At 37.6% G+C, this 18,570-nt stretch overlaps 1 protein-coding gene across 3 annotated transcripts; it reads left to right on the top strand.

Annotated features, from left to right (window-relative positions):
- Positions 1–1,179: 1,179 nt before the first annotated feature.
- scn4ba (sodium channel, voltage-gated, type IV, beta a) lies at positions 1,180–18,523 on the top strand. 3 transcript variants are annotated; one of them, XM_058413433.1, is made up of 5 exons: positions 1,180–1,749; positions 10,358–10,521; positions 11,128–11,347; positions 11,809–11,938; positions 12,104–12,423. In XM_058413433.1, the coding sequence occupies exons 1-5, from the start codon at positions 1,626–1,628 to the stop codon at positions 12,150–12,152; spliced, it is 687 nt and encodes a 228-aa protein (XP_058269416.1). In that variant the 5' UTR covers positions 1,180–1,625; the 3' UTR covers positions 12,153–12,423. The 3 variants fall into 3 exon arrangements, with proteins under 3 accessions (XP_058269416.1, XP_058269417.1, XP_058269415.1); XM_058413434.1 differs by lacking the exon at positions 12,104–12,423 and adding an exon at positions 12,430–13,417 and having other exon boundaries at positions 1,183–1,749; XM_058413432.1 differs by lacking the exon at positions 12,104–12,423 and adding an exon at positions 14,345–18,523 and having other exon boundaries at positions 1,200–1,749.
- Positions 18,524–18,570: the final 47 nt, after the last annotated feature.

Below are 18,570 nucleotides of genomic sequence, written 5' to 3'. Positions count from 1 at the left end.
TGAAGAGCTGCACTGCATGTCAACTCCATCTACAGAGATCTTTATCAGATAAGTGTGGATAAAGAAAACTGGAATTTCCATTGAAAAGCCGCCTACTGACCTGAAATGAAATAATGAGTTCATCTAGTTTAGGTTAAACCAAACACTATATGATTTGACTAAGACCTGCCTCTAGGTGACATTGAGACTGGAGTACAGCGTCCATAATTCTTTGGACATGATGTGTATTTTTCCCTTGTGTGCATTATGCCAATTAAAGAGTGACACCTTGATTCACTGGGCTGCTCAGCGGGGTTACATATACTGTCTCTTCATCACCTTGTGTTGCAGCAGCCAGATGGTTTCTCCAGAGGATCAGGAGAGTGTTGCAGTCTGGGAACATACACATTTATCTGCCTTCTCCATATCCCATAACCGTAGCTTAGCTCTGGGGCTTGGGACAGCTGTTCAGGATACTATGCTACAATGCTATATTCTATATATAGCTGCCCCATTTATATATAAATATATGTGCTCAAAGTCAACTACTGTGTATTACTATTCACACTTTACATGGAGGTATAGCCTGTATATCTATATACTGTGCATAGACATTAACAGACGTTACAGAAGAGACCACAAAACCCGTATGCTATGTATAGCAATGCTTAGGAGATGTGATATGAGCCTTCAGTTGGCTGCTAGCATGCAGGAAAACATTTTGGAAGAAAAGTAAGTTAGGTTGTCTTCTTCTAGGGCTAACCATACTGTATCTTGTGTAAGACAGTGAAATGACTAACAGCACAGCAAGGTAAAACAGACAGAATAGCAGGAAGATAATTCAGATGGTAGTCTGAATGTCATTGTGTGAATAAGTCAGGGTGTGGAAGCATTAGACAGAATGCCAGAGAAAATGTTAATCCATATGAACCTGGCTGCAGGAGTAGCCCATGACATGACAGAATTAAAGCCTGCAGTGTTTATGATCCTCCTGAGAAGTTAAACGACCCCCCCCCCATGCTTCTGCAGTACCACTGTTCTTATTCGTTTTTTTTTTTTTTTTGCTCCATAGATACAGGCATGTGCTCGCTGCCTTCGTGGTTCCTCCACCATGTGTACATGCAGCTTCACTGATTGAAAAGACCTTGTCCTGTCTTTCTTACAGTGAGCATGACACTGCGCCGTGTGGCTGCTATTTCCGTCTGAATAACAGCAGTCTCCACTCCTCTCTCCACATGCTGAGGGTTTCATTTGTTCTGCAGTCTATCGGTGGTGAGTGAGAGCCGCTGGTTTGCAGGGTAAAGCTGCCTTTTTTTTCTATATCGTTTCCCTGCACTCTTTGAATCTGTCCTGCTATTTGCACAGAGGCTGCAAAACACAGCCCCCCCCCTCTCTCTCTCTCTCTCTCTGACTCGATCCTACTGCAAAGGAGAAAGAAGAGGTAGGCATTCACTGCAGGACTTATCCAGCTGAAAGGTCCCCTCTCACCCCCACCCTCCTTTTTTTCTCTGAACTGTGCTAGCAGTCCCTCCTCACCCCTCACTCTTCCCATCCCACCCAAGAATTTCTTACTAAGTCACACACACACACACTGAGGACTAAGCTAAAGGAAAGCAAGATAGAACGACAAACAACAAAACAGGCAGATGGACAAACCTGGGCATGGAAAAGTGGACAAGGAGGTATGGAGGACTAGAGGCTCATTCCTGCACAGAAGCACAGGATGTGGTGATGGGGTTCATGCTAGCATAGTCATCACTCTTCTGATTGGTAAGCCTGCTGATTTGCTTTATATTGTCATACATGTCCTTCTCTCTCTCTCTCTCTCTCTCTCTCTCTCTCTCTCCCTCTCTCCGACTGCTATGTCCTTTACCTTACCCTTCTCTTCTGTGCTAGAGCTGTTGCCAGAACCGTATGATATCTGCACTGCTTGCAAAAACTGGACACCCCCTCAGATGTAGGGGGGTCATGTGGATTTACTTGTTGCTGTGCAAGATTGATTTGGTTACAGAGTTCAGTTCCTCTTCTATCTGTGGAGAGGTTGTGAAGGTTAGCAGAGACTCAGTTCTATCATTTTACACAAGAGAGAGAAATGAAGTGCAAGTCACACAAGCCAATAACTTATATTAAACTCATCTAATATAATTATATGATTATAATATTGTGTGATCAGAATCTGTTACATAAGGGTTTTTTTTCCAGTCAAACAAAAAGTTATTCAGTTCACACAAAGAACTATTGTGGACTCATTTTTTTCCATATGACTGTGCCAGCAACTCTCTAGAAGTTTTGCCTGGGGTGGCCAAGGGGTTAGACAGAGGGGTGGCTATAGCAAAGCCCCAGATTTCCTAAATGTGCGATTGCTATAATTTGGCAAAATGTTTGATTCAATTCTCATAATAAATTGAGTTAGAATCAACCAATATATATTTCATGAAATATAAAATGAGAGTTATTATTTAATTCTGCTGCTTTTTTCTGTTTTTGTCTGAATTAGTCATTCTCATCCATCATAATTTTGAGGACTGGCTACAAATGCTCTTTGTGCTGCAATAAAGTCTGTTGATTCACATCGACTGGGGAACAACATGAAACCTCATGAATACAAAATTAATGAATAAATTGACTGTAAATTCATTAATAAATAATGTATTATAAATCCTTTCTGAAATACTCACAAGGCCATTTCTGGTTATTAAAGACTGTAACCAACAACAAATAAACAAATAATGTTCAAACCACTTAATGGCAATGTATGAATCTGCTCTTTTGGGTTGTAGATGAAGATTTATTTCTAAAAAATATATTTATTTCATGAGATTAGATCCACGAGGCCTAAAGACATCACCCTAGTAAAATCGCGTGATCTAAATGCCAGTCTATTGTGGCTAGTTCCAGATTCACCACAGATTTTTTCATTAAGTGTATTCAGCTGTGTGTGATTAGACTTAGTGTGATTAGACTGTGTGTGATTAGACTGAGACCACTCTCCAGATTCTTTTTCTTTTATTTTTACCCGGGACTTTATTTAAGAATTGATTCTGTATCTACGTGGCTGAAAAGTATTCTCAGTGTACTTTGTTACAATACTTAACTATTATTTTGGTGGATTTATACTTATAAATACTTAGTATTTTATAAATACTTAGTACTTTACATTGAATATTTGTACTATTACTTAATTACTTAATTATTAAACTTCCTTATAATAAAGTATTGAATCTCACAGGTCTCTTCAGGACTTCAGCCAGTGACTGCGTGCTGAATATAAATCAGACTCAGTGTAGTCCAATCAGTTCAGTTCATCATCCAGTCCAGTTCATCTCTGTACATAAAATCTATCAAAAGTATCAGGAGTTGTGGCACTTCATAATGGTCAATATTAATTGCAGTTATATTCTCAATCTCACATGATGAAGATGCATGCATGGTTGAAAAGGGAGGTGAAGTGAGAGGAAGTCGCAGACTACTAAAAATACATTACAGGAAAAAAGTTAAAAAAATACATTCAGTAAATTTAAAATTCAAGATCTAAGAAAATAGAAGATATGATGAATTATTTATGACCAGAATGCAGCTCTGTGGTCATGCAGTGGTATTATATCTGAAGTCCATGAGGAAGGCCATCTCACTCATGTAGTCTGCCTCTCACGGCAGATTTGAGTCTGCACTTTTCTTCACTGTGTACATGTGACATGTTCATGCACTGCAATGGAATGCAGGAGATCGGGGTTTTGTCCTGAGGAGGTCTGTCTCCTGAGTTTGACATTCATACTTCAGTACAAATGTTCTCCTACCTGACCCTGAACTACACCTGCCCGGTACATGTAGTGTTTGGCTTGAATCAGGAATATTTGAAGGAAAGGGTCTGGAACTGCTGTTCAGATAATTAATGTGTTTAATAACAGAGAACTTGGAGCAGCAGTCTTCCTTTACCAGTGGTAGAGACTTTGTGTGTCAGTGGTGTGGTACTATTTCTGTTTCAGAAGGGGACAATGTGTCCTTGTGTGATCCCCTCCACACTCCCACGTACATGTGCATGCACGTAGCATCTACAAATTCACACCACATGGTGAATCTCCTGTACACCAGTGATGTGTGTGTGTGTGTGATTGTGTGTGTGAGTGTGTGTCTTTCAGTGCTTGTGATTTATTTGGCCTTTTAATCAGAATACAACTTTATTGATTAAATACTCAGTTCAATTCAGTTTATTTATACTCTGATCAGCCATAACATTAAAACCACCTGCTTAATATGCTGTAGTGCTGCAGTAGCTCTGAGCTGTGGAGGCATGTACACCACAAGACCTAGGTAGATGTGCTGTGGTACATGACCCTGTTTTTTGGTAGGCTCTAACCCCTGCACGACGGGAACACGTCTCCTGTTTTGGAGAAACACCGACTCAGTCGTCTAGAAAGTTTTTCATTCTGCTTCCAACACATTAACTTTGAGAACTGACTGTTCAGGTGCTGTCTAATAAAGCTTCACCTGTCGGAGGGTTGTGGGTGATCAGTGTGGAGTACTTCTAATTAGTCTACATTGTTGACAAATCAGCCTTACAGAAATCTGGATGTAGGTTTAGATCTAAAATCATCAAAGCGGAGGCAACAGTGACACGAAAAATCCCCCTGAGATGACATGAAGAAAGAGAGAATAGAGGGATAACAAATCATCACAGTGTAAAAGTGTAGAAGAGTAAAGGCAAACAATACTAAGGACATTGAAAAGCTGTTCAACTCAATAAATTTTATGTATTTATTTATTTATTTATTTTTAATCAGGGCCACAAATCAACCACTTTACAGAAAAATGGATATAAATATAACGTGAAATTGATATGTGGATAAGAGTCCCAGACAGTCTTCATGATTAAAGCATCAGGTTTTAGAAGAGGAGATTATCCACAGAAATAATCTTGGGCATAAAGTGTTTTAGGGAAGTGTGAATACAGACTGCAGCAGAAGGTGACTCACATGTAGAGAGCTAGAAGTGTCAGGATAATTCAGGCAGGACGAGAGGATCCACCATGGTGGAAGTGTGCTACTGTTTACTGTGCAAGAGTCTCACAATTATCTAGATTCACTCACAGCAATATGAACATTACTTATCACCATGGAAATGCTTAAGAATGGTGACGGAGACAAAATATTGTCCTGAATAGAGTACACAGATCCTTCTCTCTGCATGTGTGTGTGTGTGTGTGTGTGAGTGTATGCTTTTCAATTAAATTATATATTATTTTATTTCATTTTTTATTTTATTTTATTTTTAATTTTTAATAATGGACTTATAAATTCTGGATGTTAATGTCTAAATTTATTGCTCATGAGAAAGTCAGAGTTGAAGGTGGTGAGGAAAAAGTCCCTGAGGTGATACTGGAAAAATACTAGCAAGAAACCTTGAGAGGAACCAGACATCTGGTGACAATTTTCCCTTTTAAGGACTGTGCTATATAGTTTATAAACAACCGCAATTAAACAAACATATGAGCAGAGGTGGGTAGAGTATCCAAAATCTGTACTCAAGTAAAAGTACAAGTACTTATAGAAATATTTACTCAAGTAAAAGTAAAAGTAACAATCTTAATAGTTACTTGAGTAAGAGTAAAAAAGTATCCAATGGAAAAAACTACTCAAGTAGCTAGTTACTGATCTGACTGATATGAAGTGAAAACCCAGAATTTCAAACTACTTGGAGAGCTTTCACACACCTCTCCTTGAAAGTCTCTTTGTTATATAAAACACAGGTTGAAGTGAAGTAGCCTATCTCAGTCCAGTGATGGGCACATCTCAGTCCAGTGATGGGCACATTAACATTACATGACCTGTCATTTGCAAGAAAATTTTTCTAACAGTTAACTCTGTCTTTATTTTCACATTCACAACACAAACTTGTCAGCATCTGCATTTAAACAAGCTAATAGAGAACAAAAGAGATGGTGTGTGTGTGCAGTGTGTTTGTTATTATGTTTGTGTATGAACTTGTTTGTGTGTTTGCCCTTCAGTATGTGAATGTTTATTTTGTCATATGTTCTTTCTTGAGCAATCAGTTTTACAGAATTTTATTGTGGACTCGTTTTCTTGACTTGATTAGTTCTGCATAAACCTTAAGCTTGTTTGGTGAATCCTCTGATGAAATAATAATATATGCATTTTATAAGTACATGCATTCTTTAGCTAGGAATAAAATAAAATACAATCCCGTTTTTATTGTGTATGTATGTTCTACACTTTGTTGAGGTGTCCGTATTTGTGTATAAATGCATGACGTCACAGTATGCTGTTGATGTAGTTTTGTGGAAAATGGTTGTGAAATTGTCCAGATGTTTAGAATGAACGTCTGTTCATGAACCTGTGTTGTTTGTAGGGTTCACAAGATATTGGTCATTGCTTGCACGAGAGGGCATATGAAGAAAAACATTCAGACAGTGTCTGAAATCTGGAATTAAAATAAGGTCAATGTGCCCATGGTTACCAAATGACCATTAATAGGGTTCAAATAGACATAACTGTGACACTTACTGCTCCGTGTTTTTTCAGGTTGGAGCTGGAATTCTTGTACGCTGCGATGTCAGTTGGTTTTGGTGAACACAGCGTGCATCGCATTATGAAACTATTCTTTATGATCTTGGAGTGAAAACATAGACTGAACTTGAGGCCATGGGTGATCTGCCTCCATTATCTCGCACACGTCTTCCTCTTCTTCAGCTTCATCATCTTCCTCTAAACGTGCGCTAAACGTAAGCAGGAGATCCGTAGCAGCTTCTCGCGAAGCAGCCTCTCCAACGTCTCGTGAGACTTGCGAACAAGCCATATAAACTAATTATTTTCATCTCATATTAATTATTAACATTTGACAGTAACTGAGGAACGCCGCCAAATGTAGCGTAAAAGTAAAAGTAAATTTTTTCACTAAAAATGTACTTGAGTAAGAGTAAAAGTACACATCTTTAAAAATACTCTAAAAGTACAATTACCCAAAAAATTTACTCAAGTAAGACCTGAGTGCAAAGCCACTCATATCAGTCCAAAGCCTCTATAGTCTCTGAGTGGACCACAGTAACCTCACTGATCTTTAGGATGTGTATATGTGGAGCATCCTCCATGGAGCAGCAGAGAGTGGTTTCCAAGTGGTCTTCAACCTTCTCTATTTCAAATGGAACCTGAGTGACGACTCATTGCAGCTAGCAGACTGATGGGTTTAGCCTGCATGTCTGCTCCCTGGCCCTGGCTCTGAACTAGGCTTGTTAACTAGACCTGTTCTGCTATGCTGCAAAAAATGAGAACAGCACCTTCCCAAGTGGGATGGACACTGTACCATCCCAACCGGTCAGGCTTGCCCTCAAAAGGGCTCCAATTAGATATCCAGCAGACCATACTCTGCTGTAAGCTACATCATTATGCAGCATTGGAATGGGGCCAGAGTATACTACAGCATCGGCCATCACCTTCACTAATTTACACACTGCTACAGTATTACTCTTAGTAACCTCTGACTATCATTAGCCTCTAGATGGAAAACTAACTTTGAGAACCTATTCTTGCCTAGGACCCTAAGATTACCTGCTATGTCCGGTGCCCTGGCTCCTGGAATACACCTAACCAGTTCTGCTGAAGCCCCTAAATGCCTAGTTAATTTCACATGCCTTAAGATAGAGTCTTCAACCAGAGCTCTTTCAGGTTTCTCAGCGAGTGCTTCATTGAGGAGAACAAACCTGATAGCCACGTGAAGTGAAAGAATGTGGACGAGCTTTAGCGTTAGCGTTAGTGATTATGTCACTGTGCCGTCAGCTTTCGGTTCTTCTGGTACTCAAAATGGTAGACAAGAATTGGTATTCTGTCTGTGATGAGCAGGATCACATCAATACTCTGTAACTGGAAATGTGGCTAGTGTCTATCTTTAGAAGTTCACAGTGAAACATGGTATATGATCAACTCTACGGTGGCATATGATCAGCACCTTGATACACACAATCCATACTGTTCATGTCATCAATTAGTGAACAGCAAAGAGTATCCAGTCAGCACAAGCCATTATGTAGTCCATACAGTCTGTGCATTAAGTCTATTTCAGCAGACACATTACTGTAAGCAATAGCACGACATCACTTCCTACTCCATTTCTAGAGCCTGAGGGAATTCTGTGCAAGGCTGAGCTTGGCACAGTGGAATGTACATTAAACAGAAGGATGTAAAAAGCAGGAATGAGTTTGTGTAATGGAATAAGCGTGAGCATGATCATAGAAGGTGCAGTATAACAGTAAAGAGATAAATGAGTAAATGGAGGAGAGAGAAAGCGCAGACGATGCACTCTCACTGTGGACTTTATCAATGTACACTGATAGCATGATCTTTAGCGGTATGGCAAAGGGAACTGGGTACGAGCATCTTAGAGGCAATGCTTACGTTTTTAACGCTCAACTCCTTCAGATATACTGACAAAATACAAATTAGGATTAAAAAATTAGGATAGAAAAAAACAGAACAGACCCTAAAAACACATTCCGGCTTACTATATACCACATAGATATTCAGTACCATATTTTACAGGTATGTTTGAATCATTTAGAGTATTAATGGCTACAAACATTACTACAAGCAATTTTACTGATTTACAATTGTATGTGTATTTGTATAATAGTACCTTAAGAATCTTAATTAAACCAAATAATAAACCAAATAATGTAAAATGTCTGGTTTAAAATGACTGTAGTGTCCTTGGATTTAATTTAGCAATGTCAGGTAACCAAGTGCCTTTTCTTTAAAATACTATGTGTAGAAATTCAAGGTGACTGCAGAAGATCACATAAATCGTTCTGTAGTAAAAATAGAGGTGTTATGAGGATGTGGTATATTACAAGTGTTTCTCATCGCTCCTTTGCTGCCTTTAACAGCTGAGCATGTAGCGCTGTGCATGTTTACCAGTGCAGCCTTGATTTCATGCCAAGCAGCACACACACACACACACACACACTTTCACTTAACACAAAATAGTATCTTTGCAAGGAATGAAATATAGCGATGACATGGATGTATTTAAAAATAGCCAGTGAGCACAGATCCTCTCAGTGCTTCCGCTAAACCACATGTTGAAAACACCAGAGTGATTCAGTAAATAACTAACCCTCCTCCTTCTGTTTGCCCTCTCTGTCCGCGCACCTTTACACTTTTAATATAATCTCTAATAATCTCATGTTAGAGGGAAATGTTTTTGGGGTAAAAGGTCACACACTCTCGTCATATTCCTCTGTGTCCCTTCAGTGCATTTGTCCAGTGTTCAGTCACAGTAACACACTCATAAAGCTCTTACATCCATGTCACTGTGCACCTGAAAATAGTAAATGACATGAGACAATAATGACAGACAAGGTCCTGTATTCAGGCTAAAGATTAGTTACCGTGGTATAGTGAAGTAAATATGTGGGTTAGTTATGTTGTTGACATGCTACACACTTCCATTATGGGGCTTAACACTGAATTAAATCAAACTGAAGAGAATCGAGACACAGTTTTATTTCAGCCTACTGACTTCAGTTCTTTCAGTATTTTGTGGAGTTTTTTTTTGTGATTGTTGCAGGCACAAGATTGTTCATTAAACTCCAACCATTGAAGACACATTAATTACTTTCTGTGATAGCTGTACGCACATTACACATATGAATGGAAAAGGGTTTTGGCTTATTGTGTGTTTTAATATATATATATATATATATATATATATATATATATATATATATATATATATATATATATATATAATAATCTATTAGCCTACATAGCATATTAATGAAGATAATAACTGTTTGAAGTTTTTATACTCGCTACTTAAAATAAATTTTATTTTTTTAATGCACCAATGTAAAATCATAAATGAAATTTTTTTATTTTATTAATTTGTATTTACTGCACATTAATATGTTAATGTAAATTTAAACTAAGCTTTTAATGTATATAAAATAATAATAATAAAATAATAATAGTATATAAAAACCTAAACTTTCTCTGTCCCATCACATCTTCAAGAAAATTATAGAGTATTTTCAGAGATGAATATTTCTGCCTTTAACGCATTAAATACACAATATGAAGATAAAATATCTCTGTAGAAAATATCTTTATTTTCCATATTCAATAAATTTAATATTTCTTACTTCATTCTGCTGCCAGACTTTCCATTCCCGACTATATCAGTCAGTGTTTAGTCTGCATTTGACAGTTGTCACGAAACCTGAACATTATGTCCCTCTAATTATCCTTTACGTAACCAAACGCAAATTAAACACCAGTGGTGCTGCTTGCAATGGAGTGCTCTAATATATTCTCTCTCTGTCTTTCTCTCTCTCTCTCTCTCTCTCTCTCTCTCTCTCCCCCTCTCTCAGGGGTATGGTGTGCACAGGCACTGGAGGTATCAGTGGGGAAGGTTAGCTTTGTAGAGGTGATGAATGGTAGCTCTGTGCTCTTACCTTGTACCTACAGTAGCTGTATCGGCATTCAAAACCTCTACTTCAACTGGAAGTATAATGACAATGGGACTCTGAATAAGGTGAGACCTTCATCAGTTTTGCCATGTCTTTTTTACAGTCTTACTGTAAAGGTTTGATATAAAGATAGAATAAGGGAAGCTACAGAACTGTGATGCTATGAACACCAGGTGGTTTTCCTCAGAAGTGATGGAGACTTCCTTTGAGCTTGTGTTTCCTTCATCACACTGAACCTGAGACCTTGCAGCACTGACCTTTAAAATACTCCAGTGTGATCACAATAAAAAATGCTAATAAAATAAATAAACAGTTAATTCATTAGCACACTTATGTGAAAAATGAAGTGTATTAGCATGAAACAGCTTATTATGTATGTTAATTATATTTACATCCCTCAATTCCTTAGAAACATGAGAATGTGAAAGGGGTTGAGTGTTGTGTTAAGTGTAGTTTAGATGTAGTTTTAATTGTAGTTTTATAGGCCATGTGCTGTTGTTACTTGAGGTGTCTCCACTAGTTTCTCAGAAACCACCCTGGTCCAGGAACATTCAGAAGGTTTATATGCAAAATAGAAAATATTCTGTATAAGTATTCTCTGTAGCTAGTCCTACAAACTGGAGGTGGTGTAATTCATCTCCAAAAATCACTAATGATTCTGATCCCTTCAGCTTTGTGAGGGGGTGATCCCAGCCGAGGGCTTGGAGCCTCATGTGATGATCTACCATGAGCGTTTGATGTTCGTGGGCTCCAGTAAGGAGAGTAACATCTCTGTACTGCTGTGGAACGTCACCTTCGAGGATGAGGGAGAATACATTTGCTTCGCCCGCAACCCCAAAGAGAAGAACCGAAACCACAGTGCTATATTCAATCTCATCGTAGTCAACCAGCGTAAGACAATACAATTATAATTAACTTCATTAGCATCATCTATACACAGTCCACCAACACAAACAATCAGTATTTATATTTTACTGTGATGAGAATCTGAGGCTTTCATGGGCACAGAGTCAGTGAAACTGTTAAAGATCTCTACAGTCTCAGTGCTACAAGGAGTTTCAGCCTGCTTATGCTGGAAAAGTGCAGAATGACACATTTATTCTCTTCATTATTGCATGTGCATTTCTTTTTTCAATCTTGAGATCTTTTACAGCACAATAGTTTACACATGTCAATCCAGAACAAGTGTTTGAATAAGACAAGTGTTTTTCGTTACTTTTTATTTAAGATATCTGTCACATTGACCTTGTGCATCTGTTTCCACAGTATAGTATCTGCTATTGCAAGTTTTATAAAATATTAATAATTATTTAGTGTGGAATAAATTTCTTTTTTGTTATTTTTGCCAACAGTTAAGGAAGTGGACAACACACTGACGATCATCATCGTATCTGTGATTGGAGGGCTTATTGGGCTGATCATTATAGTCATGGTGATAAAGGCAGTGGTCCTACATTTCCTCAACAAGGCCCAAGAGAAAAAGTAAGTCACGGTTAAATATATATTCACTCATCATCACATGATCACGACACTCACATGTGGTTCTTCCGAAACTGCTGTTGTTAACACAAAGTTGAGCAGAACGTCTCTGGATGTGTAACATTACATTTACCTTCAATGGAACTAAGAATCCACACCTTGTTCCAGCATGAAAATGTCCCTGTGCACAAAAAGAATTAGCACATGGTTGAAGTAGAAGAACTCGAGTGTCCTGCACAGATCCCTTACTTCAGGCCCACTGGGATGACATGGACATCAGAGCCCAGTCTTTTTTCTGTTGTGAATGAATGAACACAGGTCCTCACATCCACTTTTCAAAATCTAATGGAAAACCTTCTCAGAGGAGAGGAGGTTATTACAGCAGCTAAGAAGGAACCAACTCCATATTAATCTCCATGGTGTTGTTCTGGGATGTTCTCAGATGTCCACATAGGTTTATGTATACTGTCTATAAGGTCTCTTTACACCCACAGGCTCCTGTTAGACCAGTTTTAGACAGAGCTCTCCGCCACCTTCATCAAAACATAAACTGAAGGAATATCTTGCAGAAGAATAGTCTTCCTTCCCTCTGGAGTGTATCTTGAAACACTGGGCATTAGGCAGAGAGCTTCCAGGATGGCACTGTGTACAGATTTTTCTATTGTGATTAATATCCAGAGGTGGGTAGTAACGAATTACATTTACTTCGTTACATTTACTTGAGTAAATTTTTTTGGGTAACTTGTACTTTTAGAGTATATTTAAATATGTATACTTTTACTCTTACTCAAGTAAATGTTTAGTGAAAAAATTTTACTTTATTTTTTACTTTACTTAAATTCTGTAAAACTGATTGTTCAAGAAAGAACATATGACAAAATAAACATTCACATACTGAAGGGCAAACACACATAAACAAGTTCATACACAAACATAAACACAAACACTCTGCACACACACACACACCATCTCTTTTGTTCTCAGTTAGCTTGTTTAAATGCAGATGCTGACAAGTTTGTGTTGTGAATGTGAAAATAAAGACAGAGTTAACTGTTAGAAAAACACCTGGGTCTGTTTGAGATTTTATTGCAAATGACAGGTCATGTAATGTTAATGTGCCCATCACTGGACTGAGATGTGACCATCACTGGACTGAGATAGGCTACTTCACTTCAACCTGTGTTTTATATAACAAAGAGACTTTCAAGGAGAGGTGCGTGAAAGCTCTCCAAGTAGTTTGAAATTCTGGGTTTTTGCTTCATATCCGTCAGATCAGAAGTAACTATTAACTAGCTACTTGAGTAGTTTATTCATTGGATACTTTTTTACTCTTACTCAAGTAACTATTAAGATTGTTACTTTTACTTGAGTAAATATTTCTATAAGTACTTGTACATTTACTTGAGTACAGATTTTGGATAATATCTGTTAATATCTAAAGAAACTAAAACTGAACTCAAAGTGTCCAATCTTATCCGCAAAGGGCCGGTGTGGGTGCAGGTTTTCATTCTATCTGAGCAGAAAACCAAGATCTACTGAGTAGCCAGTTGGAATCAGGTATAGCTTCTGCTTGGTTGGAATGAAAACCTGCACCCACACCGGCCCTTTCTGGATAAGATTTAACCCTGTTAATAGAGTATTTCGAAGAATAATTGCAAGGAACAGAACTGGCATTAAAAACCTAAAACTATGGGAGTACTATTCAGATGATTAAAACTTCCATCTACCGCAGCCTCTACTTGTTCTTAAGTTGTAGGGAAGATTATTTTTTAAAGTGCTTGTTTAGTTCTGTAATTAAGAACCATCAGTATTCTTTGAAGAGATAGTGCTCTCTAAAGCTGAATCTGATTAATTCTCTGACATGTCTAGAAAGGTTCTGGTTGAGACTTGGTGTGTGATGTCGATGCCTTCTCCAGGGCTGAAATGTGGAGAAAGAAGAAATGAACAGCTGGAGCTCTCATGTAAGCAGGTGGTAAGAATGTCATCAGTGTAGCTCAGGAACAGCGTGGGAACATGCCGAGTGATTTGTTCGAGGGATTTCTGTCTCTACACATTTTTATTAACATATCCAGTGAAATCTGTTTGTACTGATATTTGATGCTACAGCAGTAATAAAGTGAGAAAAAACGTAAAAAAAAAAAAGATCTACAGTAGACATTTAACCCCCTTGAAATTACCTTCACGTGACCACAAATATTACATCAGCAGCCATTTCAAAAGTCCCAAGGATTCACCTCTTACAGCACTTTACTCACACATCCCGTTTCTCTACAAACTTTCTGTACAACACTGAATTTTTATTACTTTTTTTTTACCTACTTTCTTTCTTTCTTTCTTTCTTTCTTTCTTTCTTTCTTTCTTTCTTTCTTTCTTTCTTCCTTTCTTTCTTCCTTTCTTTCCTATATGCAGTAAAGAGTGCCTTGTGAGCTCTTCAGGAAATGACAACACAGAAAACGGACTTTCAGGTTCCAAAGCAGACAACAAAGCGTCACCAAAGGCATAAAACGAGTAAATGTGCTTCAGTGGATGTTGAGATATGGCTATAAATATGGACTGTTTTATCTTTATGGAAAACAAAATGTTAACATTAATTTAGATATATTCTAGAATTTTGCGCTATATATATTTTAGAAATATTTAGTCTGAGTTTTGGGCTGGATACCACACCTTTCAACAGCACTCGCTTTACACAGGGTTTAAATATGCAGTACTGTTTAACGTCTTAGACACAAACAATAATGAAAAAATTTCTTTAAAAATTTCTTTCTTAAGTAAGTCCTTAGTTTTGTTTTTTTTGAGTAAAACAGCCTTCATTATGTCTTTATTACTGACACATTTTTCTGTTTTTGGTGAAAAAAAATAATATTAGAAAACTGAAAATAAAATGTTGACAAAAATGCAGAAGTCATAAAATAAAGAACTATAACACAATTTGTTAAAATAAAATGAGGGAGTCTAAGACATTTTAACAGCACTGTATACATAGATACACTTATACTTAAAGAAGGGTGACAAATTAAAGGAAAAACTAACACCAAGTGCTTTAGTAAGAAGGTGGTGACCACATTACTGTTATTTCTCAATGACCTCAATTTTTTTCTCACAAATCACATGACTGCACAACGTCACATGTTGAGGCTCCGGCCACTGAAGCTCCTGCCTTTAGTGAACTCTCTGTCAAAGACACACAGATCATTTCCTTTTCTCTTCCTGATGCAGGATGAAGGTAAAATGAGCAGGAAGTGAGGCTGTTAACTGCTTAATGCTATCGGTATTTCTCCACTCATTTATTCAGGGCTATCCTTCAATTTATCACCCGGATTTGTTCATTTGTCCACTAGGTTCAGTTCAGATACTGAAGAGATACAGATATGAAGAGAACTACTACTTACACTGCCTAAATATTAACAACAAATACAAGCATCTAAAATATGCAGCCCGGATATTAACCTCTTTATGAATCTGTGGCATGCTGAAAGGGAAAATCCAGCCCAGAATCAGAAACCTTTTATTTGCAAACACAAATAATGTCCTGGAGATCCAGTACACTTGTTAGATGTCCAACACACCTGATTTCACACGCAAGGTGTCTGAGTAACTAAATAAGACGTGAACTCGGTGTGTTGGAAAAGGGAAACTCTTTAGTACTGTGTCCTTCAGGGCAGCTTTAATCTAATATCCATATTTAGAAGAAGAAAAAAAACACATGTGCCTGCTAATGCTTCGAATTTTTCTTGCTTTTTGAAAGTCTTTAATGAAAATCTTTGCTTTTAGGGATTCTGCTATAAAAACACATCTGCTATAAAAGGGAGAAAAAAGAAACTCCCTATAAAATAAGTTCCTTAGTAAGACAATCCCACCCTTTTAAGGAAAAAAAAAAGAAGAAGTTCCTCCCTGCAGAACGTGAATGATCCTTTCTGATGCTGCTTTTAACAAGTTAATCAATGCATTTTTTTAAGGAACAAAACAGAAAGCATGTGAATGATTTATGTATGTGCTCTTACCGGCTTACGCTTCACTCAGATGACAGATAACACGTTAAATGATACGCTGCAGGAGGCAGGAGGGGGTCCATTTACAGCAACATAAATGTACCCAGTTTATACCTGTATGGTGTAAGGATATAGTGAAAAAAAAAATGAGAGTACAGATATGAGAGAGAGAGAGAGAGAGAGAGGGAGAGAGAGAGAGATTGCTGAGTGATAAGCACAAAAAAAAATACAGCTCCATGTATAAAAATCCTTAAACTATAATCATTACATTGCTATTACTATTCTATCAGACATGCTAATGTCAGGATCGACTAAACCGAGAATGAACCCAGAACCTTCAGTAACTTCGTTGTATTCTCTAAGTCCATAAATCCTCTCTCTCTCTCTTGCTCTCTCGGTTTACAGGTATATAAAGAGCATATATCTCTACGTCTTCCATTAGATTTGACTCTCAGAATTCAGGGGCTCTGGCAATCTCAGTTGTTTGGGATATTTTTAACAGAGCAGTTTTACATTTCTTTTGTGTGTAGATTTTGAGGATTGATGAGATTTGACTTTCTGTTTAGTCCAAACTGAAACAGGAAGAAGAAATGTTTCAGTTTGGTACACAGTAGAAACATAATTCACTTTAAAGGGTTAATGTGTGGCAGCAATAAGAGCAGCGTGGAACCCTGGCGTTCTGTGTGCTATATGGTTCATCCTGTGAAAGCGGTAGTGCATTTGTCATTGCGCTGAGGTTCACAGCTTCGTACTGACGTCATTAGCGTTAACTGTCCGTGTTACTGATGATTTCAGGAATTGGGTAGATGCTCTGATTTCAAAAGGCAATACTTGCCAGTCATTCTTTCTTGTTTGTTCCATTGAGACTGCGGTTTAATTTCGTTGTTGTATCTCTCACTGTACACACGTGTGTTTGGTGTCAGCCCCATGGTCACACAAGCAAACAGCGAGAGAAGGCCAAACGTTTACTGTGGAAGTGTGTCGCTGTTTCCAGCGGAGATACCAAGAGTAGGCTTTGTGTTTAAAGCACATTCTAGCATAACTAAGATGAAAAAAGGAATCCACTTAAAAATCCTATCTTTATACGATCTATTCATAAACAAACTCCAAGTACAAAAACAATATAAAGAAATATTTACAGTGCAGAGTGACAGCGTTCAGCAAGAAAACCGTGTGACTTCAGAGAACAGAAAGAACGCAGGCTGACAGAACGTCAACGAAATTAGCCATAAAATCAATTCAGAATCGAATGAAGTAAATATGAATGGAAATATATTTAAAATTGAAACAGAATTTATTTTGCTTGCTGTTCTGAATGTACTGTAGCTCGCAGTGCAGATTTATTGGCTAAGCCTTTGTCTCTAGACATTCTGGCTGTCATTGTTTTATTGCTTAAGCATGCCTAAGCAATCTAGACTTAATATAAAATCCTGAAATATATGAATGTACTTTAGCTTGCACTGCACATTCATTGCTTTTCCTGTAGCCTTGTTCTTTTTGTTATTACTTAAGCATGCATAAGCAATATGGACTTAATATAACAGCGTGCTAAATTAAAACAACTTATAACAAAGCTCTTAAGGATGGTTTAGAAGCTCTAGGCTTAGCGTAATGCCATATTACATGATAAAACTTCAAGATACTCGAGTCGTACAATAATGTTAAAAGAAGCGAGTGCCTGCATGTCTCAAGAGTATCCTGATGCATTCAAACGGCTCGTCGTAGTCTTTTAACTAGGTACACTTTACTTTTATTCTTAAACCATGTCATTGTTATCAGAGGAAGTTCCAACTCTGTTTTATTATTTAAAAAGAAAAAAAAGAAAAAGAAACAAAAAACTAACAAAAAAAAACAAAAAATACCAAGCCCAGCCCTGCCCACTTGGTATCTTGTACACTAAAAACAGTTTGTGTAACTCGCTACTCAGTCACAATAAAAACACTGAGTGCCTCAAAATATAAAGCTACATTTTTTAAAAAAAAGATATAAAACACAGAATTTCAAATGTGCACACTTCTCCAGCAAACAAGACACTCAGACCTTAACTCGATCATGAGATTATGAAATGACCAACTGGATTTCAGTGCTGGATTTTAGATCCTGCCCTTCTCTCACTGCCAAACCACAACACTGAGAGATCTGCTCTCCACTCGACACATTCCACTACAGAGAGCACTCTCTCTTTTTATACTCACCTTTCCAGATTCCTGATAGAATTAAACTATTATATGCTGTAGTGACACATGCAGAGAACACAATTTAATAAAGCGTTTTTAATCGCAGATTCAGTGAATTTCAGCACTGAAACAGAAAGCCGTAACTTGTTGATAACTCGTCCCCAATCGCAAAAATCCTCTGAAGAAAGTTCCATTTTTTTCTTATTCGAGCTTCTGAGTGTGTCTGTGTGGCCAACACTGGAGTAAAAGCTTCACACCGTCTGTCCTCATTGCCTTGAAAATGCTGATAAACCTCATCAACATGACTCTAGAAAGCCATCGTGCAATCCGCTCGTCTCTGTAACTGTCCGTCTGTCCTTCTCCTTTACTATGCACTTCAGTAGCAGATTATAATTACAAAAAGAATATTACAAATAAAAGTTTTCATAAAAAATGATCTGTGTGTTTTCTTTCATAAAGACGGGAT

Source organism: Hemibagrus wyckioides, linkage group LG17, assembly GCF_019097595.1.
Source record: "Hemibagrus wyckioides isolate EC202008001 linkage group LG17, SWU_Hwy_1.0, whole genome shotgun sequence".
Classification (NCBI taxonomy): Eukaryota; Metazoa; Chordata; class Actinopteri; order Siluriformes; family Bagridae; genus Hemibagrus; species Hemibagrus wyckioides.
This window is presented reverse-complemented; position numbering and strand designations above follow the sequence as displayed.